This window comes from Cherax quadricarinatus, unplaced genomic scaffold, assembly GCF_038502225.1.
Source record: "Cherax quadricarinatus isolate ZL_2023a unplaced genomic scaffold, ASM3850222v1 Contig112, whole genome shotgun sequence".
Lineage (NCBI taxonomy): Eukaryota > Metazoa > Arthropoda > Malacostraca > Decapoda > Parastacidae > Cherax > Cherax quadricarinatus.
Genome location: NW_027195138.1, coordinates 298,123 through 322,463, shown reverse-complemented (window position 1 = coordinate 322,463; position 24,341 = coordinate 298,123). Strand labels below are relative to the sequence as shown.

The 24,341-nt window shown below is 40.7% G+C and overlaps 1 protein-coding gene across 1 annotated transcript in view; it reads left to right on the top strand.

Annotated features, from left to right (window-relative positions):
* Positions 1-963: 963 nt before the first annotated feature.
* Positions 964-24,341, top strand: part of LOC138851208 (ATP-dependent Clp protease proteolytic subunit-like) — a 193,088-nt gene continuing 169,710 nt past the window's right edge. The window contains exon 1 of the mRNA XM_070080055.1: positions 964-1,228. Within this exon, the coding sequence (XP_069936156.1) occupies positions 968-1,228 (261 nt within the window). The 5' untranslated portion in view covers positions 964-967. The remainder of the gene's footprint in view (positions 1,229-24,341) is intronic.

The following is a 24,341-nucleotide window of genomic DNA, read 5'->3' as shown; positions in this document are numbered from 1 at the left end:
TATTTAGAAACTTTATGCAAATAATGGAATTCAAAATTTGGATTGACATGCTGCTATAACATAGTAAAAGTGGTGAGGGTACTATAGCTAAATTTAAAACACAATAAAAGCAGCACTTAAGTACAAAACCTGCACTACACCTGGGTATTTTTATTGATGGACATTTTACCTGCTCAGAAAGCTTTACCAATCTTACAGTTTTATAATGAAGGTAGTGGAAGAAGTAGAGTGATGGAGCAGTTGAAGGTGTGGTTACATGTGGTTAAGACTCATTGGTGTTTGATAAAGCCTGCTGCATGGGTGAAACATCTCTCAGTCAAGATACCTGTGGGTTGCACATGTACAGTATCTTCTCATCATCTTGTCATTATTGTACTTTTAATGAGGTGATACAAAAACACTCAAATTCCATATAATTATTATATAATTATAATTTTTTTTATTTATATTGTACAGTAACCCCTCTCTATAATGGACTAATTAGGGAGATTGTCTGAGCATTCATTAAGTCAGAATAATGTTGAAAAATAGCAAAAAATGCACTAGAGTACTCTACTGTATACTTAATACAGTACTGTACATTGAATTTACAGTTATACTGCAATAATATTGAAAATAAAGGAGTTTAAAGTACTGTCATAAATAAACCTCTTTCAATTTTGTTAATGTTTAATTTAAGTTTCCAGCAGCCAATGGTGGGTCGCAGGTGTATTGTTGAATTATTATTACATGACCTCTGTTGGTCCGGTAAAATTGATATACGATAAATGGTTTTGAAAACCGACAAGTTGAAGATTGAGACACATATGCATCATACGGGAATCGATATATTGGCAAAGGCTATGATCCAACAATGCCGGAAAATTGGTGTTATACCTCTACCTTTTTTGTTGAAGCTATTTACCTGAAATTGCTGGAGTATTGTGTATGATATATAGCAATGAATGTATATGATATACAGCAGTGTATGTATTATGTGTGCTATACAGATTATGTTTGTATGAATCTGAGAAAGCAGGATGACTACTACTACTTATTGTTTCAGGCTGGTAGTGGTATCATTTATCCAGCATGTCGCTGGCTTGTTCACCCACGTGTCACCTCACACATCACCACGAGGAGGCTGGGCATGATCCCTATTGTGATAGAACAGACAGGAAGAGGAGAACGTGCTTATGATATTTTCTCTCGTCTCTTGAAGGAGAGAATCATTTGCATCATGGGACCGGTAAGATAATGTTATCTGTTGCAGTATTTTAGGTGTGAGGAGTGTCTTGATGCTAGTGAAAGATCTTTCATCCTTGGAGTTACCCGCCCCTTCTTTCAAACAAATCAGTTTACATACTGCACAGGTGCTATGTGATTTCTATGGGTTTAGAACTTAACAGTGGTTATTATAATAATAGTCACAATTAGTCTTGTCATTAATAAATAATTATATTTACAGTGGGTGTCCTTAATAAGTGAGTATACCTTGTTTTTTTTCCTTATTTGTTCATTGTTTTCTGTCTTATAGTTTGCAGATGATCCTTTGAGAATGCCTTTATGCTCTGACTTTAATCTTAAAATGTTTATGTTCATAAAAAGCATTATGTGATGGTGTTACGTTGGTTTGTCCCTTATTACTTTGATAGTAAGGTTCTCCCTACATGTTCTAGTGTGGGGTAGCTTTTTATTTAATGGCCTTATCTGTCTAGGGGTAATACTCACATCATGGCTGATCATCTTGAGTGTGTCTGATACCCTTTCACCAGCCCTCTTCACAGGTTATATAAACTACTACTATAAAAATATAACTGTATTCTCAATAGATATGTACAGAATATACAATTACAGCCTCACACTTTAAAAACAAAGATCTACACACTCCATAGCTGTTCTCCCACATGGTGTATCTTATTAACTTTCGTCCTTCTCTCTTCTTGACATAACTCTGGGCTAACCAGTGTTTTGACACACTTTAGTCACCCTGGGTATGGTGGCCACAACTTAAATTATAAAAACTCACCCCTGGAGCACACATACTGCCCCAAAAGATAGAAGAAGGACCCAGAGATCCTGCCAGGTTGAAGGTCAGCCACAGAGAGAGAGAGTCAGAGAGGGAGAGAGAGAGAAGCCTAGCTAAGCTCCTCCCACCAAAACAAAAGACTGTTGTCAAGCACAATTCTCCAGTTACCACAATTCTACCACACCTTAATTTACTTTTATAAAAAGAAATACAACTTTATAAACTACTTATTTAAATTGTGTGTGTGTCTATAGGATAACCTATTATATTGAGAAAAAGGCTTGACCCAGGTGCCTCTCAGTCATACCATTTAGAACTGAGTCCCCATCAATTCAATATAATTAGGTATTCCAGAGTAACTGTTACTTATAAATACATGTTGGGTCCTATAGCCCCATAACACCCCCACCTCCAGACGAAGTCTCACAAAAGCTAGCCGTGTCCCTCAGGATATGGCTAGTAAAAAGTATATTGCTTAAGTCTGAAGGTGGTAAACAAGACTACTAGAAATGCTACATATTTCCTAGCACCATAACTACTCTTCACTTTACTGTTATTTACAACAGATTGCAGAATTTTTTTAGAAAAGCATTTTAACCATACCCATATACTCAAGGGTGTAACTATTTACAATTTTAGTGACTTTTAAACAATACACATTACAATGCAAAAATTGCACACAATGCCCACTGTGAAAGCCCGCACCAACAGGCCTGTGCCTCTGCTATGGTAATCCAGCAAGCAACTGGTACTCCAGGGTGGCATCTTCCTGATCAGGAGACGAGAGTAGAGCCAAACCCAGAGCAGTCAGGTGTACACCAGGCAGGAAACTTCACAAAACATGTCAAGGTGTCTCTCACTTGGTGGCCGAACCAAACAGTGAGACTTCCAGTCAACACTCACGATCCTTAACATGGTCAGGCACTCAAGCCCATCTTCCGAGGTCCCACTCCACACAGATCCTCCAAACTTATGAAGAGGAGGCTGACATAGAACATGAAGGGGTCCAAGGGACCACAAAGGCAAATCGTCGGGCTGTTTTGTATATAGAGCACACCAAGACACAACATCACATACCTTCCTGAACGTCTCATGTTACCGAAGGTTGTCAACCACTGCCTCAACTCACATTTAAGTACACCCTGACCCTCGTCACACTTTTGGCTCCGACTCGACTCCTTCACAGTCAGATGGCTGGTAGAGAGTACTCAGGCTCGCCGAGAGTTCACCACTGCAAAAACAACAAGGTCAGCACGTGACAAACACTATGTACAAAGTACGCACCATGCATCTACATGAAACTTCTAGAGAGAGCATCAGCAACCACATTCTCTGAGCCTTTTATATATTTGGCTTCCAAATTAAAAGGCTGTAGGAACAAAGCCCATTTTAAGAGTCTGATTTTAGTCACTATACACAGGAACAGGGTGAAGAGATCCTGAGACATGTACAAATGCTGAATAGCCAGTCCCAAAATGAAAATTTTCTTTCCTGTGGTAAAATGTTGACATTTAAATTTAGAAGGTTGCTCATTGATAGTAACAGTTCTGCAACCTCTCACAGTGCAACAACAACACCAAAGACATCTCTTTGCACCCAGGTTGGATACATCAAGTTTACACAAATACCACCACGTTCCATCTCACACACAAATTTTAAGCACACAATGAACACAATTTGCATTACACACATTAAAATGGTACTGGAACACAGGCCATGGAAATCACATCTTCCTGCCCTATATTTTAGTTTATTTAAAATGTTTGCATCTCTTAGTGCATAAGTATCAATCTTTCTAATCCTGTAAACCTTAGTTGTTAAATGTACTTTGTGGTAGTCAGTGTTTATGCCCAGGGTGCCATCTAATTTGGGAACCATGAAGCATGGGAATGCCCACTGACTCTCACTAAGCACTACAAACTGGTGTTGGAAGAATTTCACTTCTTCCTCCATCTCCAATTTTTCATACAGATTTTTCCCACACAAAAATTGTTGAATTGGCTCAGCTTCCTTAACAATTTCTTCATTGAGTTTCAACTTTTCCCCATTACTGACATCCCAAACTTTTATAAAGTTCCAAGGTGGTTGAGCCAATTCTCCAACATTTTTCTCATTAAAACCAAGCATGCATTTCCCAAAATCTTTTACACACATGTTATTTCTTAAATACACTTTTGGTATTTCATACAGATTATTGTTTTGCAGCCCTTTACATTCCATTAAAACATTGGTCTCTCTGAATTTTTGACATAAATTCAAAACCTTTAACCGGTTACTGTGTACACTATACTCATTCTTTTCTTGCTTGGGGGTGTGGGTTTTATATCTAACCCCTGGGAACTTCCCCCACAACATGTTCAGCTCACAGCAACTTGCCATACAGATTTTCACATGAATTGGCTCCAGTATCAGCACTTCCTCTCCAGCCTCCAGAGTATCATGGTCCACATTATGGTCCCACATCATCATCCTGGTCTGGTTGATGGGCACGTTCACTGGTACCATCGACCTCATACAAGCCAAACAGTGTCTGAAACTGAGAAAAAGCTCCGAGGGGGGAGCATCACCATCCTCCCCAAGCCAATAGCTCAGAGATTCCAGAGTGCTTCCCCACTCAGCAAATACAAAGAAAGGGATCCTCTCATCCCAGTTGTTAGTATTGTCTATACCATAGGCTTGCATCATTGTCTTGAGGGTTTGATGTAATTTCTCTATTTCCCCTTGAGATGGAGAGTGATACACAGTTGAACACTGAGGCTCTACTTTTAGTCCCTTCAAAACATTTCTAAAAGACTTCGAGGTAAAGTTAGGCCCTTGGTCTTTTTGCACTGCTTGAGGAAAACAAACATGAAAAAAGAACTTCATCAAAGCCCTTAAGACTACACGAGCCGTTATCTTATGCAGAGGGGCTGCTTCAAGGTACCTGGTAGTGGAGCAAATATTTGTGAGTAAATTATCATTTCCCAGTTTGGTCCTTGGGAATGGACCAAGTACATCTACTACCAGCTTGCTGAAGGGTTCACCTGGTGCTGAAATACACTGAAAGGGAACAGGTTTAATACTTCGACTAGGTTTCCCTATAAACTGAGAGACATGATAGGTCTCAATATACTTTCTGACAGTCTCCCACAGCTGAGACCAGAAGAAATGCCTGGAAACCTTGGACATCACCATCTGGGGACAAAACCCTTGTTCTCCTTCCATCGATACTGCAAACAGAGGTGAATTCTTTGAAAGAGTTTCCTCCCTGAAATGAAAACACCTATTTAACTGTAAAATCTCTTCCTCAGCAACAGCGACATTTTCCTGCACAGAAATTAATTGCACCCTAGCAGGTGCAGCCTCTCTCACACTATTTAACTGATCCATTCTCCAATCATGCTCAGCTCTGGCTGGAACATCCTTTTCTTCAGTTGACTGCAGTTCAACATCAGAAAATAGAGTTTCCAAACCTAAGTCCTCACCATCCTCATGAGAAATATAAGGATTACCCTTGGTATCCTGGTCACGAGACATACTTCGTGTGATGGCACCAACAGGAAAAAGGTCTGGCAGGGTCTCCCTAGCCTTCTTCTCCCAAACTTTGGGGCCTGGTTGCCCCCATACTAGTGGTTCTTCACTGTCTAACAGGCCCATAACATTATTCCCTAATAAGAGGTCGACCCCTTCGAAGGGAATTTCATCTGAGATACCTACAGGGAGATAGCCAACTTGGTATGCAGATTCTACCCATAATTTGTGTACTGGTGTCCTTATGGTTGAACCCGTAATACCCTTCAATAATATATCTACTCCAGTATAGGTATCCTCAGACACTGGCAACACTCCAGCCCGTAGCAAGGAGTAGGTGCTACATCCATCTCTCAAGGACGCTATGTTCTCAACCCTACCCACATCCTTATGCAAAGCAACTGTGGACTTACTAGAAAATACCTGCATCCTGGGGTCTAGATCCAAAGGTTCCTCCTCACCTTGCCTTGAAGACCTAATGCAGGCAACTGGATGTATCTCTGCAGTTAGAGTCCTCTGGGGAGGTTCCTCCCTTTCCTGATCTCGCCGCCTTGACCAGCAAAACTTTTGTGTGTGTCCAGTTTTGTTACAGTAGTAACATAAAACTCTTAAAGGTATTTTTACCATTTGGTGTAGGACTGGTACTGTTTACTCGAGGACCTGAAGCATTATCTGATTGTCTAGGTAAACTTTGAACTCCAGCTGACTTACCTTTTCCTTCTGTTTTAGAGGGCACCTCAGCCTTCATTTGTCCCTGAAAATTCTTGTCCCACTTACCTTTATGACCATAGGACTTGGAATAAGGTTTAGAATGAGTGGGGAAATTTTTAAAAGCAGCATGACTGTTTTTTACTTACCAATTCCCTGCGAGCCAAGAATCGGTCACCTAGATCCAGTGCTTCTGAAAGATTATCTGGGTTTTTGTCCTCCAAATATTCTCTGAGGTCAACAGGGATTGTATTGTACAATTCCTCATGAACCATCAGATCTACTAATTTGTTATAGTCTTTATTAACTCCTTTGGAACAAACCCATTTCTTAAAAAGGAACAGTTTCTCATTCCTAAACTCGGTTAAGGTCTGCCCATCCTGAAATTTTTGATTCCTGAACTTTTGTCTATATTTCTCAGGTATCATTTGGTATGCAAGCAATACTTCCTCATTAATCTTATCATAATCAGAAAAATTTTGCCCCTCCAGAGTCTCTACTCTCTGGAATCCTTTACCCACAAGTTGTGCGCGAACTAGGGTAGCCCACTTCTGTTTGGGCCATCCTTGCTCCAAAGCAGTCTTCTCAAAAAAAGAAAAATATCTATCTGGGTCACTCTCTGTAAACTTAGGGACAAAATTTGCAGCTTTAGTTATGTTAAAGTACTGCTCAGGCTCTTGTTCTGAACCTCCTAACCTCTGACGTTCTTCCTCCTTAGCTTTCATTAACCCTTTGACTGTCGCGGTCTTATATGTATGTCATAGGAGATACCGTGTTTGACGTATCTATACGCATAAATTCTAGCGGCTTCAAATCAAGCAGGAGAAAGCTGGTAGGCCCACATGTGAGAGAATGGGTCTCCATGGTCAGTGTGCACCATATAAAAAAAATCGGGGAGCCAGTGGTGCATTGTGGGAATACCATTTCAGTCGTCCTTTTTCAGCATGTCTAGCGGTAAGAAATATGTGACTTCCCTGCAAATCTGGGACTCTTCTCTTCCCAAGTGATGCTCTAACACAGATGGAAGTGTCAATGAAGATCAATTTCATGATTTCGAGGAGTTTGAGACCAAAAGCAATGGAGGAGGTGGAGGAGGAGGAAGAGGTGGAGGAAGAAGAGGAGGAGGAAGAAGAGGAGGAGGAAGAAGAGGAGGAGGAAGAAGAGGAGGAGGAAGGAAGGAGGAAGAGGAAGGAAGGAGGGAGGAGGAGGAAGGAGGGAGGAGGAGGTAGGAGGGAGGAGGAAGAAGGAGGGAGGAGGAAGAAGGAGGGAGGAGGAAGAAGGAGGGAGGAGGAAGAAGGAGGGAGGAGGAAGGAGGGAGGAGGTGGGAGGGAGGAGGAGGACGGAGGGAGGGAGGGAGGAAGAAGGAGGGAGGAGGAGGAAGGAGGGAGGGAGGAGGAGGGAGGAGGAGGAAGGTGGAACGAGGAGGAAGAAGAAGAAGAAGAAGAAGAAGAAGAATAAGAAGAATAATAATACCTAATACCTAATAATAATAATATGTAATAATATGTTCCCTTGAGGCATGAAAACAGTTCACCCCATGACAGTGACAAGATAAGGGGAGATAACATCTGATAAGAGCTGACCTTTGATGAGCGTAAACGAGGGTGGAGGGAGGGGGGCAGCTGTCCATCTGTCAAGAGCCAGGAGGAGAAGGAGAAGAAGGAGGAGGAGGAGGAGGAGAAGGAGAAGGAGAAGGAGGATGAGGAGGAGGAGGAGAAGGAGGAGGAGGAGGAGAAGATGATGACGAACAAACATTTGTCTGTCTGTCTATTTGTCTGTCTGCCAAACTCCCTGTCTATCCGTCTAGCTCTGTCTCAGAGAGAGCCACAAGACTGTGTCATCATCACGTTTACTCACATCTTCAAGCAGAGTATAGCACTTTGTCTGGATTTTTTGGGTTATCCTAGGTAATTTACACTATGTATAGTTGTATTTATGTGTACCTGTGAGACAGAGATAGACAGAGAGAGAGAAAGAGAGACAGATTGAAAGAGATAGAATGAGGGAGAAAGATAATTAGATAGAATGGAGGGGGAAGCAGCATCCGACCCCATTGTTTTGACAGGCGGTAGGGGGAGTGACTAATGAGACAATATGTCATTTTGACAGCTGCCGACTCCTGACTCAAAACAATTATAAGCCACACACTCGCACACAAGACAAGCTTGCTGAAGGGTGATAATAGGAGTTTTATGAAAGTATCTAGTGACTATATATGTGTATATATATTATAGAAACCAGAAGCAAGAAGGGAAGGCAGGAATGAAGGAAGGACTAGATGAAAGGAAGGAAAAAAGTAATGAAGGACAGATGAAGGAATGTAGGAAGAGAGGTGGAATGCCCTCCAGGTAGCCTCCAGGTAGGAAAGGAATGAAGGAAATTAGGAAGGAATGATGACACACGACCATTTACCTAGGATAACTACATAACACAACTGCCTGCTAATACTTTGAAGAAAACTGCTCAGACGAGGTGTTTTGTCTTTGCACATAAAAAAAAAATTCAACAAAAATGCACACACATTGATTTTATGTGTGAGAGTGTAAAACACCACTGTGTATGACACCATGTTTTATGTGTGAGAGTGTAAAACACCACTGTGTATGACACCATGTTTTATGTGTGAGAGTGTAAAACACCACTGTGTATGACATCATCTTTTATGTGTAAGAGTGTAAAACACCACTGTGTATGACACCATGTTTCACAGAGTTCCACAAGCTGCAGAACTTCTAGGAATATATTCAGTGACTGTATATTGGTATATATATTATAGAACAATAGTAATAAACAATTTTTTGTATTGTTTGTTTTTGTAAACAAGTTTTGTAAACAGTATATTGATAATTATGTTTGTGTGCTTATTGTGTTGTATACAACGAGTGTATATATGTACATTGCACCTTACTTTGGTCTCACAGGCCACATAAGTTATGTGAAAAAATAAAATAGTGAAAAGAACAACAAACCTTCAAATACAAGTAAACTAAAGTTTATCGGGTGAGCGGCAGTCGCCGCTGTTGCCATACGCGGCTCATTTTCTGCAAACTTCATGCCTCTATATCTCGGTAAGTACTGATGGGAAAATTTTTTTTTGGGACTAAAACAATCAGAAAAATAATCTTAACATTTTCATAAGAAAAAATAATTTTTTTTTTTTCGAATATTTTGCGACACCAGGAGACACTTCAGGATTGGGCCCTTCGACAGTCAAAGGGTTAATTTCATTTCAGCCTCTAGTACAGCTAATTTCAGTCTCATTCTCTCCATTTCCATATCACCTGGAGTAGGTGATCCCTCATGTTCACTGTTAACAGGCATGTTTACTGATGAATTATTACCTTCTTCCCTGAAGCCTAAAAAGTTGAAAGACTCAACTTCTGACATAGTTTTATCTTTAAACACTTGCTTCCCTCTTACAGTATCAGTGGACAAAGTTTTCCCACAGGCACATAAAATAACACAAATTGAATGTAAACTATGCACATAGCACTTTCCATAACCACAACAAAAATGTGTTACTCAACCTTTCTCCCACCTTAGGAGAAAAACAACCTGTAAACTAATATATGAAAACAACACTTCCACTGACACCACCTTGGTAAATCTTCTACCAGAAACATGCAACTGTTATTACCCCATACCAGCACATATAGTTCAGAGAATGTTTTGAGTTATTTTAGCAGTCAAATAACTCTCCTGGACAGGCCCCCATGTTACGTTGGTAGGTCTTATTACTTAGATAGTAAGGTTCTCACTACATGTTCTAGTGTGGGGTAGCTTTTTACTTAATGGCCTTATCTGTCTAGGGATAATACTTACATCATGGCTGATCATCTTGAGTGTCTCTGATACCCTTTCACCAGCCCTCTTCACAGGTTATGTAAACTACTACTATAAAAATATAACTGTATTCTCAATAGATATGTACAGAATATACAATCACAGCCTCACATTTTCAAAACAAAGATCTACACACTCCATACCTGTTCTCCACATGGTGTGTTCCAACAACTTTTGTCCTTCTCTCTTCTTGACATAACTCTGGGCTAACCAGTGTTTTGACACACTTTAGTCACCCTGGGTATGGTGGCCACAACTTAAATTATAAAAACTCACCCCTGGAGCACACATGATGCCCCAAAAGATAGAAGAAGGACCCAGAGATCCTGCCAGGTTGAAGGTCAGCCACAGAGAGAGTCAGTGAGAGGGAGAGAGAGAGAGAGAGAGAGCCTGGCTAAGCTCCTCCCACCAAAACAAAAGACTGTTGCCAAGCACAATTCTCCAGTTACCACAATTCTACCACACCTTAATTTTACTTTTACAAAAAGAAATACAACTTTATAAACTACTTATTTAAATTGTGTGTTTATGTGTCTATAGTATAACCTATTATATTGAGAAAAATAGGCTTGACCCAGCTGCCTCTCAGTCATAAGGTTGATCAGTCCTTCTGACATTTAGAGGAAAGTCCCCATCAATTCAATATAATTAGGTATTCCAGAGTAACTGTTACTTATAAATACATGTTGGGTCCTATAGCCCCATAGCAATCCCCAAAAAGAAAATACTTTCATTATCATTCTACACATTCACCTCTCTCACACATAATCACTGTTTTTGCACAGGTGCTCAGAACACAACAGTTTAGAAGCATATATGTATAAAGATACACAACATATCCCTCCAAACTGCTAATATCCCAAACCCCCTCCTTTAGAGTGCAGGCATTGTATTTCCCATTTCCAGGACTCAAGTCCGGCTATACAAAAATAACCGGTTTCCCTGAATCCCTTCACTAAATATTACCCTGCTCACACTCAACAGATCGTCAGGTCCCAAATACCATTCGTTTCCATTCACTCCTATCGAACACACTCATGCACGCCTGCTGGAAGTCCAAGCCCCTCACCCACAAAACCTCCCTTACCCCTTCCTTCCAACCTTTTCGAGGACAACCCCCTACCCCGCCTTCCTTCCCCTACAGATTTAAATGCTCTCCCTGTCATTCTACTTTGATCCATTCTCTCTAAATGACCAAACCACCTCAACAACCCCTCTTCAGCCCTCTGACTAATACTTTTATTAACTCCACAGTTTCTCCTAATTTCCACACTCCTAATTTTCTGCATATTTACACCACACATTGCCCTTAGATAGGACATCTTCACTGCCTCCAACCACCTCCTTGCTGCTGTATTCACAACCCAAGCTTCACACCCATATAAGACTGTTGGTGCTACTAAACTTTCATACATTCCCTTCTTTGCCTCCATAGATAACGTTTTTTGTCTCCACATATACCTCAACGCACCACACACCTTTTTTCCCTCATCAATTCTATGGTTAACCCTTTGACTGTCGCGGCCGTATATACACGTCTTACGAGGTACCGTGTTTGACGTATATATACTCTCAAATTCTAGCGGCTTCAAATCAAGCAGGAGAAAGCTGGTAGGCCCACATGTGAGAGAATGGGTCTGTGTGGTCAGTGTGCACCATATAAAAAAATTCCTGGAGCATGCAGTGCATAATGAGAAAAAAAAACTCCGACCGTTTTTTTTTAATTAAAATGCCGACTTTGTGGTCTATTTTCGTATAGTATTTATGGTTATATTCTCGTATTCTTGGTCTCATTTGATAGAATGGAAAACATATTATAGAAATAGAGGTGATTTTGATTGATTTTACTATAAAAAGAACCTAGAAATGGAGCTCAAAGTAGGGGAAATGTTTGATTTTTGCCAGTGTTCAAAAGTAAATAAATGATGCCATTGTCCAATAAATGTCCAACTAGCCGTTCTAATATGCAGTCATGAATGGTTTGATGTTATTTATACAATTATTACAGTATTGCAGTAGTCTGCATAATAGTAAGTCTTCTATTTTTTGTTTGAATAAAAATTCAAAATAGAAAGCAAGAGTAATATCAGAGGGGCCTGGAGACATGACTGATGAGCAAAGAAAATGTTATTTTAGAGCCAGGAATGTCTGCATTGTTCATTCTGGACCTTATTTTGAAATTGTCATATTTTTTAGTTTTCGTGAAATTGGCCAAATTGCAAATTTCTGACCACATTATTAGGTAGTTGAAATCGGTAAATGGGCAGTTTCTTGTACTCAATCGATAGAAAAAATGGAGTTCTAAAGAAATAGCTATGAGTTTGGGCGACTGGAACAATGGAATTAGCCGAAAATAGGACTCAAAGTGGGCGAAATCGCTGATTTGTAAACAGCGCCGAGGTTGCTAACTTCGCGAGAGCATAATTCCATCAGTTTTCCATCAAATTTCGTTTTTTTTGGTGTCATTACAATTGGGAAAAGATTCTCTATCATTTCATAAGAAAAAATAATTTTTTTTTTTTTTTAATTTTGCGACACCAGGAGACACCTCAGGATTGGGGGTTGCAACAGTCAAAGGGTTAACCTCATCCTTCATAAATCCATCTGCCGACACGTCAGCTCCCCAGTATCTGAAAACATTCACTTCTTCCATACTCCTCCTCCCCAATTTGATATCCAATTTTTCTTTATCTAAATCATTTGTTACCCTCATCACCTTACTCTATTCTATGTTCACTTTCAACTTTCTACCTTTACACACATTCCCAAACTCATCCACTAACCTTTGCAGTTTTTCTTTAGAATCTCCCATAAGCACAGTATCATCAACAAAAAGCAACTGCTTCAATTCCCATTTTGTATTTGATTCCCCATAGTTTAATCCCACCTCTCTCCCGAACACCCTAGCATTAACTTCTTTAACAACCCCATCTATAAATATATTAAACAACCATGGTGACGTTACACATCCCTGTCTAAGACCTACTTTTACCGGGAAGTAGTCTCCCTCTCTTCTACACACCCTAACCTGAGCCTCGCTATCCTCATAAAAACTCTTTACAGCATTAAGTAACTTACCACCTATTCCATATACTTGCAACATCTGTCACATTGCTCCCCTATCCACTCTATCATATGCCTTTTCTAAATCCATAAATGCAGTAAAAACTTTCCTACCTTTATCTAAATACTGTTCACATATATGCTTCAATGTAAACACTTGATATACACATCCCCTACCCACTCTGAAACCTCCTTGCTCATCCGCAATCCTACATTCTGTCTTACCTCTAATTCTTTCAATTATAACCCTACCGTACACTTTTCCTGGTATACTCAGTAAACTTATTCCTCTATAATTTTTATAATCTCTTTTGTACCCCTTCCCTTTATATAAAGGGACTATACATGCTCTCCGCCAATCCGTAGGTACCTTCCCCTATTCCATACATTTATTAAACAAAAATACCAACCAGTCCAACACTGTATCCCCACCTGCTTTTAACATTTCTGTCATGATCCTGTCAGTTCCAACTGCTTTACCCCCTTTCATTCTATGTAATGCCTTACGCACCTCCCCCACACTCACATCCTGTTCTTATTCACTCCTAAAAGATGATATACCTCCCTGACCAGTGAATGAAATTACCGCTTCCCTTTCTTCGTCGACATTTAAAAGTTCCTCAACATATTCTTGCCATCTACCCAAAACCTCCGTCTCCCCATGTACTAACTCCCCTACTCTGTTTTTAACTGACAAATCCATTCGTTCACTAGGCTTTCTTAACCCTTTGAGGGTCGACAGGCCCTCTCCGAAACTCGTTCTCAGGGTCGGCCAAATTTAAAAAAAAAAAAAAAATTATTTTCTCTTATGAAAAGATAGAGAATCTTTTCACGATCATAAAGACACCAAAAGTTTGAAATTTGATAGAAAACTTACGGAATTATGCTCTCGCAAAGTTAGCGGTCTCGGCGATGTTTACGCATCGGCGATTTTGCCCACTTTGAGCCCCATTTTCGGCCAATTTCACTGTACTAGTCGACAAAAAACATAAATATTTCGCTAGAACTCCATTTTTTTCTATCGAATGGATGCAAGAAACCACTCATTTATGAAATTCAACTATCCAGTACAGTGGGCAGAATTTAGCAATTTTGCCAATTTCACACAAATTTCAAAAGATGCCAATTTCGGAATAGGGTCCAGAATAAACAAGAAAGACATTCCTGGCACTAAAATGACATTTCCTCTAGTCATTAGTCATGTCTCAAGTCCCCTCTTATATTCTTTTGCTTTACACTTTGAATTTTTATTTTCACAAAAAATATAAGATTTACTGTTATGCAGACTACTGCATTAGTGTAAAAAATGGTATAAATATTATTGGTGCACTTGTGAAAGAATATTAGACTCACCAGTTGACGTGTATTGCACGCTTGGCACGATTTGTTTACTTTTGAAGTTTGGTAAAAATCGAACATTTCTGCTACTTTGAGCTCAATTTCAAGGCACCTTTCTTTGTAAAACCAGTCAAAATCATCTCAATTTCTGTAATATGTCTTCCATTCTATAAAATGAGACCAAGAAAACTAGAATACAACAATAAATACCATACGAAAATACACTGCAAAGTCGCTGATTTATTAAAAAAAAATGGTCAAAGTTTTTTTTTTCTCATTATGCACTGTGTGCTGCAGGATTTTTTTTAGACTGTGCACACTGACCACATAGACCCATTCTTTCATATGAAGGCCTACCAGCTTTCTCCCACTAGATTTGAGGCCGCTAGAATTTATGAGTACTAGTACGTCAAAAACCCCTACGCGTAAAACGTACTAGTACGACGAAAACCCTCAAAGGGTTAACTTGTTTAACTCGCTCCAAAATTTTTTCTTATTTTCATTAAAATTTCTTGACAGTGCCTCTCCCACTCTATCATCTGCTCTTCTTTTGCACTCTCTCACCACTCTCTTCACCTTTCTTTTACTCTCCATATACTCTGCTCTTCTTATAACATTTCTGCTTTGTGAAAACCTCTCATAAGCTAACTTTTTCTCTTTTATCACACCCTTTACTTCATCATCCCACCAATCACTCCTCTTTTCTCCTGCACCCACCCTCCTATAACCACAAACTTCTGCCCCACATTCTGATACTGCATTTTTAAAACTATTTCAACCCTCTTCAACCCCCCCCCCCATTACTCATACTTGCGCCAGCCCACCTTTCTGCCAATAGTTGCTTATATCTCACCCGAACTTCCTCCTCCTTTAGTTTATACACTTTCACCTCCCTCTTGCTTGTTGCCATTTTCCTCTTTTCCCATCTACCTCTTACTCTAACTGTAGCTACAACTAGATAATGATCCGATATATCAGTTGCCCCTCTATAAACGTGTACATCCTGGAGCCTACCCATCAACCTTTTTTCTACCAATACATAATCTAGCAAACTACTTTCATTACATGCTATATCATGCCTTGTATATTTATTTATCCTCTTCATTAAATATGTATTACTTATTACCAAATCTCTTTCTACACATAGCTCAATTAAAGGCTCCCCAATTTCGTTTACCCCTGGCACCCCAAATTTACCTACTACTCCCTCCACAACATTTTTGCCCTCTTTAGTATTGAAATCCCCAACCACCATTACTCTCACACTTGGTTCAAAACTCCCCATGCATTCACAAAACATTTCCCAAAATCTCTCTCTCTCTCCTCTGCACTTCTCTCTTCTCCAGGTGCATACAATAGGGCCCCGCTTTACGGCGTTTCACTTTACGGCATTCTGCTAATACAGTCATTTCAAATTATGACCAAAACTCGCTATACGGCTCCCCCCACCTGACTTTCTTATACGGTCACCACACCCCTCCCTGTTTGTATACATTCTCTGTGAGATCCGTAAGCACTAAGTCTCTCCATGTCTGGAAACTCCAAAATTTCAAGTGTTTTTAAAAGTTATTTCATATTTTATATATACTCTGATAATAATATACTTATGTATACCTATACCTAAATAAACTTACATACTGTACTGGCATGCAGGTACACATTAAAATCAGTAATTGTCTTATATCTCGAGACGTCATATTAGTAATGATAATAATCATCACCGAGTCTCATTTAAATGTCGTATATTACATTAATATACACATTTTCATTAATCCATCTATGATATTTTTTCAAAATTATATAATAAACACAATGCATAACATATAAAGATGATAAATACACCCCACAGTAGAATAAATAAACATAAATATGAGATATGGTAGCCAGACGACTTGCACAAATGACGCCATATTAGAATTGATAATAATAATAATCACCGAGTCTCATTAAATGTCGTATATTACATTAATATGCACATTTTCATTAATCCATTCATGATATTTTTTCAAAATTATATAATAAACATGATACATAACATATAAAGATGATAAATACACCCCACAATAGAATAAACAAACAAAGATGAGATGTGGTAGCCAGATAACTTGTACAAGTGATGGCAAGAATAACATTTTCTCTAGTCTAACATAAGAGAAAATGTGTTACTGGGGTAACTATAGAAAATTATTCCTTTTGTATGTATGTAAGTTTATTCAGATATACACAAATACAGTTACATAGATTATCATACATAACAGCATATGTGTAGAGAACCTAGGAGAACCCAAAAAAGTCAGACAGAGTGACTTATTTCCATTGCCTTCAGTCAGAGTGTTATTTCTTCTAAAAATGGTGTTACATGAGAATGGGAGTTTTCTTTATTTATTCTACCATATCAATGTAGAGACAACTTGTACACAATGTAACTTGTACACAAACCAAACGTGTACACTTTGTTTGTTTACAAAACTTGCATTCGCCTGGTTTGTTTACATAACTCTGCACTTGTCCTCCCTCATGTACTCATTCTCTCTCTCTCATTTATTTGTTTTATCTCATTTACTCACCCCTGACCCTACATTAAGACTACAAATATTTTAAGGTAAGTAATGAGTGAACTGTATATGCATTTTATCACTCTGGGATGCTTAAATATCATAGAATAGTATGTGTGGGTGGGGTGGTCTGGCTGGCTACCATACATTCTGCACTTGATATCTTACAATAAATACTGTACTACTCATCTCACCCTAGATTAAGACTACAAATATTTTAAGGTAAGTAATGAGTGAACTGTATATGCATTTTATCGCTCTGGGAATGCTTAAATGTAATAGAATATTATGTGTAGGTGGGGTGGCCTGGTATGGTAGCCTGGCTGACTGACATACATACCACACTTGATTTCTTACAATAAATACTACTTGTCTCACCCTAGATTAAGACTACAAATATTTTAAGGTAAGTAATGAGTGCACTATGTGTGTATTGTACTTTTTTATGTTTTTTTTATGCCTAGTTCTATTGCTAACTTAATATATGTTAGTGTAAACTTGTTATCTAGTATTTGTATGCATATATAAGGGGGAAAAAGGGTGTTCCACTTTACAGCAATTTCCAATTTACGGCGGTAGCCTGGAACCTAACCTGCTGTATAAGTGGGACCCTACTGTATACGCTTACTATAACCCACTTTTCATATCCAACCTTTATTTTATTCCACATAATCCTTGAATTAATACATTTATAGTCCCTCTTTTCCTGCCGTAACTTATCCTTCAACATTACTGCTACTCCTTTAGCTCTAACTCTATTTAAAACCATGACCTAATCCCATTTATTCCTCTCTACTGAAACTCTCCCACCCCCTTCAGCTTTGTTTCACTTAAAGCCAGGACATCCAGCTTCTTCTCATTCATAACACCCACAATCATCTCATTCTTATCATTTGCACAACATCCACACACATTCAGACTTCCCACTTTGACAATTTTTTTTTGTTCTTTTTAGTAATTATTACAGGAAAAAGGGTTACTAGCCCATTGTTCCCGGCATTTTAGTTGACTTTTACAACACGCATGGCTTACGGAGGAAAGATTCTTATTCCACTTCCCCATGGATATAAAAGGAAAAGTAATAAGACCAAGAACTATTAAGATAAAATCAAAGAAAACTCAGATGAGTGTATATAAATGAACATGTACATGTATGTGTAGTGTGACCAATTTAGTGTGACATTTACTGAGTTTTTAAAAAATAATTCATACAGACATTGAGTAGAAACCAGTGTTACTCTTAAGATGAAGATGTTCTTTTGATGAAAGTAAAGTACAAATAATTAGTTCTTAAAGTTGATCAGTATCACGTAAGAGGTTCTCATGACTCATTAATGACAGACTTTTGTTAAAACTTATTTCTAGGATTCTTTTACCAATGTTTTAATTGTTTAATCACAATCTGTTTTCTTTGTGATTTTTGTTCCTTTTTGTTTGTTAATGATTTTTATTGCATTAAATTTCATCATCCATCTATCATTTCATTTCCTCAGCCTCTCTAAGTCTTTCTGAATGGATTCAGTTTTTTATTGCTTATCTTATGTAATAACTTTGTATCTTTCACAAACATGTTTATATATATATATATATATATATATATATATATATATATATATATTTTTTTTTTTTAATCCTGTTGGCAAATCAGTAACATAAATCATAAACAATAGTGTGGTAAACAGTGATCGTTGTGGCACCTTATGAGTTGCATATTTATATTTTAATAAATGTAATCTGCCCATCCATTTTATGAATAATTTCCTCTTCAATGGGGGCTCCTTGGCATGGTGAAGAGGCTCTTGGTCTGAGGAATTAGCCCTGTCGGTCTTCTTCCTCAGACCGAACCTAATTACCCCCCATTCTCCCCTCCCCTATCCCATCCTCCCCATCCTCCCCTTTTTCCATTCCTCCTCCTCCTCCTCACCCCTCCCTTTTGCCCTTCCTCTTTTTGGCTTTTGGGATTTCTCCCACAGGCGCGCTAGTTCCTAGGTAGGGGAAAGGACACTGGGGTCCATCCCATTCCGTTGAGGTTCTTGGCGGTGGCATAGTTTGCCGTGGAATCTGGATTGCCTGGGGATGTCCCGATTCCTCTCCAGTATCCCGGAGTAGCTTTGGGTGTCTTTCGGGCGACGGGTGTATCTCTGGAAGCCACTTTTCGGATTCCGGGGGTGGTGGCCGAAGGAGGTATGCTTTGTGGCGGATATCCGGCCGCCCTCTGTTTTGTCCACCGAGGTAGCTCGGCAGATGTGAGGTTGCTATCCCGGATTGCTGGTTTACTGGCATGAAGGGTAGGGTATGGCACGGGTTCCATGCTGCATCTGCGCTACTAGCGGTGTTGAGGTCCTCTTGGGCGCGGAGGGAGATTTCCGGCCCTTTCATTCCTCCTGGGAACTATTCCTCCCCACTCCCCCCTTTTTTTATTCTTTTTTTTATTTTTATTTTCTTTTCTTCTTTCTTTTTTTTTCTTAAAAACAAAAAGCAAAGGAGTAACCTAACCATGGCAGCCCTAGTCCATGAACCCACTACCTCCGGGCCCCTTCTTGATACCGCACCCCATTCTGACCCTGCCTTGTGTTTAGACCACTCTTCGGACACTCCTGATGCCCCTGTACCTCTTGCTGGTGCTGTTTCCTCACCCGCTTCAGGTACCGGGGCTTCGACTGACTCCTTCGATTTGTCTGAACTCCGCTCTCCTTTGACTATGCTTCCGGCTTCTCCCTCTACGGTATGGCAATTTTCGAATCGCCCGCCCATTTCACGCCGGACCAACTCTGGTCCTACTCCTAAACGCCAACGTCAATCTCCTGATGATGCTCCTTCGTTACCTTCCCATTCTACTCGGAAAAGACCGACACGTCAAGCACTCCCTCTCCACGCTCAGTTTCGGACCACACAATGGACTAAATTCTTTACTTTAAGACCGACTTCTTCTTCTGCCTACCTTTCTGACCATAGTATTGGCAAAGCGCTCCTGTGTCATGTTGGTAGAGATATTTCATTTCATGCTCTCAAGAGCGGTATGCGCATCGTCACTGTCCAGAATGCTACCCAAGCTCATGATCTTTCTCTTCTTTCGAATATCGATGCTACTCCTATCACTATTGAAAAACATCTTTCTCTCAATTCTTGTAGTGGTACTGTCATTCTGCCCCATACCATAGTCCAACAGAATTTCCAGTCATGTGGCAATGACATTTTTGAACAGCTGGAACTCCAGGATCTCCCAATCCTCAAAGTAGACACTTATGTCCTTCCTGCCCGGGGGCGGAGACGTTACCCTTGCAATGTGGCTTGTTTAACTTTTGACAGCCGAGAACTCCCGTCCTCCGTATATGTCGCAGGACATCGGTTACAAGTTCGAAAGGTGATACCTACACCACAACAATGTAGAAATTGCTGGCGTTTTGGTCACCCAGCGAAATATTGGAGATCTATGGCCGAATGCCCAGTCTGTGGTGCCGACGACCATTCTAATACATCTTGCAGTCAACCTCCATCTTGCCTTAATTGTAATGAAGCTCACCCTTCGTACTTCCGCCGTTGCCAGGTCTACTTAAATGAACGTGAAATCCGTTGCCTCAAAGAGGCAGAAGGTCTCCCTTATGCTATGGCAGTTACTCATTTCCACCTCCAAGGGAGACTACCCCGTGTTTCTTATTCTCGTGTTTCCAAACATCCCCCCACTTCTGGGGTACCATCTTCTGCAGCCTCCTCTGTTGTTACCCCTCCCATAGCCACTACGGCATCTAATCCTTTTGCTGTCCTTGGCTCTGACGTCCCGACTACAACTCAGTCTGTTCTCGCATCTTCGCGTCCTTCCTCACAAGCCCCAGTATCGACAAGACCTCGTACGACATCTAATACCAATCACCCCTCTACTCAGAAGTCCAAAAAATCCACATTGCTCAAATCTTCTTTGCCCCTTCCTTCCCTTCTTCCACCTCCACACTTTACCTTTCCAGTCTCTGTACCTAGTTCTTCCCCTCTCTCTGGCTCTATTACAAGTGTGGAGATTCACCCTCCTCCTCGTACTATGCCTTCCACCCCTGTCCCCTCCCAAGTTTCTCCCTCTTCTGCCACCTCCCAGGTTTCTGCCTCTTCTGTCCCCCCCAAACTTCATCTCCAGTCCCTTACACTCTTCCCTCCCCCTCTACTTTGGTACAGTCCATTACTGTCCCAATCTTTACTCACCCTCCTCCTTCTATCTCCAATATGGTCTCCCATACATCTTTGAATTCAGAAACACTTGAAGCCATTTCAAAATATATTGCAGAGACTAAACCTTCAATGGACACTGATTCACTTCCTGTTCCTTCTCTTCCCTCTCCTCCATCTTCACAACCCCATTCTTTGCAACGCTCTGTTCCTTCGCTATTTGAACGTCTTCCAATGCCACCACACGTTGACTTTTCTAACCCCTCTAGTCCGTAGGTACCTTTACCTACAGATTCCTGATATTTTCTTCATCGCCAATCATGGCCTATTTACAGTGGAATATCCGCGGCCTCAGGGGTAATCGGGGTGAGCTTCAGATGTTGCTTTCCAGGTTTTCCCCTGTTGGTGCTTGCTTACAAGAACCAAAATTACACTCGGCTGTTTTCCAACCTATCTCAGGCTATAATTTATTGTATTCTTCGGATTCTTTCTCAGATGGGACCTTTAATGAAAGTGCCCTTCTTCTACGCAATGATATTCCGTACTGTCAACTATTTGTCCATACCTCGCTGCATTACACTGCAGCCCGTATCCACTTGAATAAGTGGTTTACAATATGTTCTTTATATCTCTCTCCTTCTCGATCATTTTCTATACCAGACTTTGCCTTTCTTGTTTCATCCTTACCACCACCACTTCTGTTACTTGGTGATTTTAATGCCCACCATTTCCTCTGGGGGGGTCTCATTGTGACTCGCGTGGCATTCAGTTGGAGGCTTTTCTCGCCTCTCACCCCCTCCATGTTTTAAATACGGGTACTCCCACCCATTTTGATCCTCGTACTCATACTCTCTCTTGCATCGATCTATCAGTCTGCTCTTCCTCCACTGCACTAGACTTCACATGGTCTGTTCTACCAGACTTACATGACAGCGATCATTTTCCGATCATTCTTACTTCTCCTTCCTATTCACCACCTTTCGGTAGCCCTCGCTGGCAATTTGATTGGGCAAATTGGGATCTTTACTCACACCTCACTGCTTTTAGTGAGGTTCCTTCTTCATCCTCCATCGATGAGCTCCTACACATCTTCTCGATGTCAGTTTATACCGCAGCTTCTCATTCTATACCCCAAACCTCAGGCAGGCATTCTCAGAAGTGCGTGCCTTGGTGGTCTCCTGCTTATGCTCGTGCAGTACGTTTGAAACGTGCTGCATGGGGCAGGTACCGGTACAATAGAACCGCTGAGAGACTTCTTGATTTTAAGCAGAAGAGTGCGATCGCTCGCTGTGTCATCCGTGAAGCTAAACTCACTTGTTGGCAAGACTATGTTTCCACCATCACCTCTGCTTCTTCTATGAGTGCAGTCTGGAAAAAAGTGAGGAAATTGAGTGGTAAATATTCTCCTGACCCAGCTCCTGTTCTACGGGTCGCTGGTGTTGATGTAGCAAACCCTCTCGACGTTGCCATTGAACTTGGCACACATCTGGTCCGTATTTCCCGAGGGCTCCATCTATGCCCCTCGTTTCTTTCCTCAAAGTCTGCCAGAGAGTTAGTACCCTTGGACTTTTCTTCTCTCAGAGAAGAACAGTATAATGTGCCTTTTACACTTCAAGAACTGGAGGCAACACTCTCAGCTTGCCGATCATCGGCAGCTGGGCCTGACGACATTCATATTCGTATGTTACAACATTTACATCGGTCAGCCCTTGTAGTCCTCTTACACCTCTTCAATCTTATTTGGGCACAAGGAATTCTTCCCCAGCTGTGGAAATCTGCCATTGTTCTCCCTTTCCGTAAACCGGGTACTACAGGACATGATGCCTCCCACTATCGCCCCTTCGCTCTTACTAGTGCAGTTTGCAAATTGATGGAACGTCTCATAAATCGACGTTTAATGTGGTATTTAGAGACACACAACAATCTCTCTGCTAGTCAATATGGCTTTTGTAAGGGTCGTTCTACCATAGACCCCTTACTACGCTTGGATACGTATGTTCGTAATGCCTTTGCAAATAATCAGTCAGTTATTGCCATATTTTTTGACCTTGAGAAGGCATATGACACAACTTGGAGGTATAATATTTTGGCCCAGGCCCATTCCTTAGGCCTCCGAGGCAATCTACCATCCTTCCTTAAGAACTTTTTAACTGACAGACATTTCCGTGTTCGAGTCAGTAATGTTCTTTCCCCGGACTTCGTCCAAGCTGAAGGTGTCCCTCAGGGATGTGTTCTAAGCACAACACTTTTTCTCCTTGCTATAAATGATTTGGCCTCTGTTCTTCCACCCAATATTTGGTCATCACTCTATGTTGATGACTTCGCTATTGCTTGTGCAGGCGCTGACTGTCATCTTATTGCAGTTTCTCTCCAGCATGCGGTCAACCGTGTTTCCACTTGGCCACCACGCATGGGTTTAAATTTTCAAGTACCAAAACTCACCAAATTACTTTCACTAGACGCTCTGTTATCTCCGATCATCCTTTGTATCTCTATGGCTCCCGTATCCCCGAACGTGATACAGTCAGGTTTCTAGGCCTTCTCTTCGACCGTCGGTTATCCTGGAAACCTCACATAACCTCTCTGAAGGCAACTTGTCACAGCCGGCTAAACCTTCTTAAAACCCTTGCTCATCTTTTCTGGGGAGCTGATCGTCGAACTCTGCTTCGCCTACATTCAGCCCTCGTTTTATCAAAACTCGATTATGGTGACCAGATTTATTCCGCGGCCTCTCCTGCTACTCTCTCTAGCCTTAACTCTATCCATCACCAAGGATTACGTTTGTGCCTTGGTGCTTTTCGCTCTTCCCCTGTTGAGAGCCTCTATACAGAAGCGAATGTTCCATCCTTGTCTGATCGCCGTGATGCCCATTGCCTTCGCTACTATGTACGCTCTCACGATCTACACAATCCTTCCATTTATAGAATGGTCACCGATATTAGTAGACATTCTTTATTCGTTCGCCGCCCCTGTTTGCTCCATCCCTTTTCTCTTCGCCTACATTCACTCTTGTCTTCCCTTCAGTTACCACCTTTATATGTTCATGTAGCATCTCACTTTTCCCTACCCCCCTGGGAAGTTCCAGCTGTTCGGGTCTGTTCTTTCTCACTCCCTTGCTCGAAAACTCAACTGCCTACGGTGGCTTCCCGCTCTCTTTTTCT